We start from the raw sequence: 3,484 nt of genomic DNA, 5'->3' as shown, positions 1-3,484 counted from the left end.
TTCTTTCTGAGAAGAAAGAACTCCCGGCAGTGAGAAGGATGGCTTCCTCCCTCATCATTCCCAATTTCCGAAAGCAGCTCTGAAAAACGTGAAGTTGCGGCTTCTCTTTCCTGGAGGATGGAATCCAGAGTACCTGGGGCCTTGCTATGCAAACATCCCTCTCCGCCGGGTAAGGAAACCCTTTGTCCGAGAAGCCGGACACCACAAGGGCCCCGGAAAGAGGCCTCCTTATCCGCCACAGCCTCAAACCCGGGAGCTCCCTGCCCCCCAGCTCTGCAGGGCCTATCCTGGCATCCACACAGACCTAGGCTGGGGAGTGGGTGCTGAAACCCCTCCTAGGACATCGAGGCCCAGGCGGCCCCGACCGATCTCCTCCCTACTCCTTCCCACCACCTCACTCGGCCTGAGTGGGGCTTGCAAGCGCGGTGCGGGCCTGGGCCAGAGACATAGAGGAAAGGAAAAAAAATTCCCTTCCAAAAGAAGGAGAATGGGGTGCTAGAGCGAGTGAGACCTAAGTCTACAGCAAAAACGAGCGAGGGTCGTCCGATAACTGGGACCGGAGACGGGACAGAGGGAGGGGGAGAAGCGAGCGAGGGGCATGGAGGGGGCCGGGCCAGGACCGGCCAGAGATATAGAGGGATCGGAGGAGCCCGAGCAGGGTCCGAGGCCAGGGAAGGCTAGGGGCCCGGGTCTGGGCCGAGACGGCGAGGAAGGGCCAGAGCCGGCCTCGCACCGGACGTGGAGGTGGGCAGGCCCGCCCGGGGCCAGACGGACGGAAGCACAGACGGTCCAGCGGGCCGCACTCACCATGAGCTCGATGGTCTTGTCCTCAATCACCGAATCGGGCTCCATGGCGGCCCCGGCGGCCCCGCCTCGCTCTCCCCGCGCAGCAGCGAACGGCCCGGGCGGAGGAGGCGACGGCGGAGGCGGCAGAGGCGGAGGCGGCTATCGCACCCACTCTAGCTGCCAGCCCGCCCGGGCCGCCGGCAGCTCCGCCCTCCCCCTCGGCGAACGCAGTACGCAGAGCGGGAACTACACCTCCCAGCAGGCGCCGCGGCCCGCAGAGCGTTGTGGGAGCGAGCCGCCGACGCCGGGCCGCTGGCTCTTGGCACCCGAAGCTGAACTCCGACCTGAGAGTAGCACTGTACTGTGGATGTAGGACGCGTAGACTTGAAGAGTTAAGACCGTGCTCATATTGGGGCCTTGAGACCGCCACGACTACATGGCCCAGAAAGCCGTGCGCCCAGGTGCTACTTCCGGGTAGCCTCTCCTGATTTCCTGGCAGCCCAAGGCTGCCCAGACCGGGACGGAAACTCCGAGGCAACTCCTCACTAGTCGGAGGTCCTGCGTGTGCGACCCATTTCCGCACATGCGCGGTCCATGCCGCAGTGCCCACTCGACGCCTAGGTAGCTGGGCTGCCGTCCGCCAGCGTCTGGTAGTAAGGGCAGATGGTGGAGACAGGTGGATTCTAGGGGCGTTAGGAAGGTAGGTGTGTAGGCCTGGGGCTCAGGTGTGGGAAGGAGCCAGGGAGCGAGAGAAGCTCGGCCCAGGGCAGAGGCTCTGAGAGGATGGGCATCCTAGGAGTGAGGATTTGGAGATTTCTTCGGGAAAGAGGGGGTTTTGGGAAATGTGCTGTGGTGCTGTGTGTGTATGTCACACGATCTGCGAGGAGCTGCAAGATTAAAGGGGACCTGCGTATATCGAGCCCGTCTCATTCATTCGTTCAGAAATGGTTATTTTTTAAGCATCCAGCTTCTGCTTCGTACCGCCCTAGGCACTGAGAATCAACTCTGAACATGACAGACAAGGCTCCTGTTCTCATGGAGCTTAATTCTGGTAGAGGGACGACAGACATTAACCAAAAGAGTGATAGTGGCTAAGAAGGATCACACAAGCGGAGACTTCTAGTGAACTCAGCCTCCAACTTAGGTCTGTCAGTGCCCTTTAACCAAATCCCGCCAGGAACACACGGATCGTTGAACAAGCTGGGTTTATTACTAGCTGCAGTGACTGAAAACACACATTGAGGAACGATGGGGCATCTCGGTAACAGTTAATGATTCGGGAGAGGCTTTAAGGAAGTGTGGGCTTCGCTGGATTAGATGCTGTCAGGAAGAGAGGGTAGTTACATGATTGAGCATCTCAGTTCATCTTATCTAGTGTAAGGGAATACCTGTAAGGCTAAAGCTGTACAGATAAAGAAACAGCAACCTGACCGGGCACGGTGGCTCGCGCCTGTAATCCCAGCGCTTTGGGAGGCCAAGGCGGGCGAATTGTTTGAGCCCAGAAGTTCCAGACCAGCCTGGGCAACATGGCGAACATCATCTCTACAAAAAATACAAAAATGAACTGAGCCTGGTGGTGTGCGCCTGTAGTCTCAGTCACTTGGGAGGCTGAGGTGGGAGGATCGCTTGAGCCCAGGAAGTGGAGGTTTCACCACTGCAGCCTGAGCGATAGAGCCAGACCTCGTCTCAAAAACGGGAAGAAAAAAAAAAAAAAAAGGCAGCAGCACCTCCCTCTATTAGCCAATCAGGGGTGTTGAAGTCATTTTTTGTGGTTTGGACAATCATCAGGTTTTATCTGTTTGGACCTGATTATAGAGTGGTCTTGTATTTGTCTAGATCTTCATGGTCACAGAATCACCTCGTCTGATGTTGATGTTCTCTGAAATTGTTTATGTTCTACAGGAGAACACAAACCCTAGCTATAGGGGCCAGGCCATGGTCTAGTAACATCACGGCTTGGCTGATTGTACCAGGCCAGCTTCCAGATGTCAGAGGCTGCTTTTCACTTTCTCAAAGTGTTTTTTCATTCTCTGTACCTGTAAAGTGAAAGAGGCTGGGTGACCTATAAATCTTTTCCTTCCCAAGGACTAAGTTACAGTAATTTGCATGCATTCAAGACACAGTTGAAGTTCCCTGCAGGTAGACTGAAGTTTCATAGTCCTTACCTGGTGCGTTTTACAAAGGGAATTGAAAGAAAAGCAATAGAAAGAGCACAGAATTAGAAAGTTTTTGCCACTGTCTTGCTTTCTGAATTTCACCAGGTCCCTTCCACTATGGGCCTTAGAACATTCATTAGTAAAACAAGGGTTAGAAATGACTTCTATTTCAGTTACTTATTGCAACACAACAAACCACCCATGACTTAGTAGCTTAGAATAACAATGGTTTTTTGTTTTTTGTTTTTTGTTTTTTTGAGACAGAGTTTCACTCTTGTTACCCAGGCTGGAGTGCAATGGCGCGATTTCGGCTCACCGCAACCTCCGCCTCCCGGGTTCAGGCAATTCTCCTGCCTCAGCCTCCTGAGTAGCTGGGACTACAGGCACGCGCCACCATGCCCAGCTAATTTTTTGTAGTTTTAGTGGAGACGGTGTTTCACCATGTTGACCAGGATGGTCTCGATCTCTTGACCTCGTGATCCACCCGCCTCGGCCTCCCAAAGTGCTGGGATTACAGGCTTGAGCCACCGCGCCCGGCCCTT

General features: G+C 54.9%; 1 protein-coding gene across 9 annotated transcripts in view; it reads right to left on the bottom strand.

The window, feature by feature from the left end:
- The window catches only part of FBXW11 (F-box and WD repeat domain containing 11), a 149,775-nt gene extending 148,558 nt beyond the window's left edge, over positions 1-1,217 (bottom strand). For 3 of the 9 annotated variants that reach the window (XM_017547674.2, XM_017547675.2, XM_017547677.2), the window contains exon 1: positions 808-1,014. In XM_017547674.2, the coding sequence (XP_017403163.1) occupies positions 808-852 (45 nt within the window). In that variant the 5' untranslated portion in view covers positions 853-1,014. Of the gene's footprint in view, positions 1-807 lie in introns of all 9 variants that reach the window. The other 6 variants (XM_037745425.1, XM_017547680.2, XM_017547681.2 and 3 more) reach the window with 3 other exon arrangements.
- Positions 1,218-3,484: the final 2,267 nt, after the last annotated feature.

This window comes from Cebus imitator, unplaced genomic scaffold (genome assembly GCF_001604975.1).
Source record: "Cebus imitator isolate Cc_AM_T3 unplaced genomic scaffold, Cebus_imitator-1.0 Scaffold200, whole genome shotgun sequence".
Classification (NCBI taxonomy): Eukaryota; Metazoa; Chordata; class Mammalia; order Primates; family Cebidae; genus Cebus; species Cebus imitator.
The sequence above is the reverse complement of the archived record's forward strand: the minus strand, read 5'-3'. Positions and strand labels throughout refer to the sequence as shown.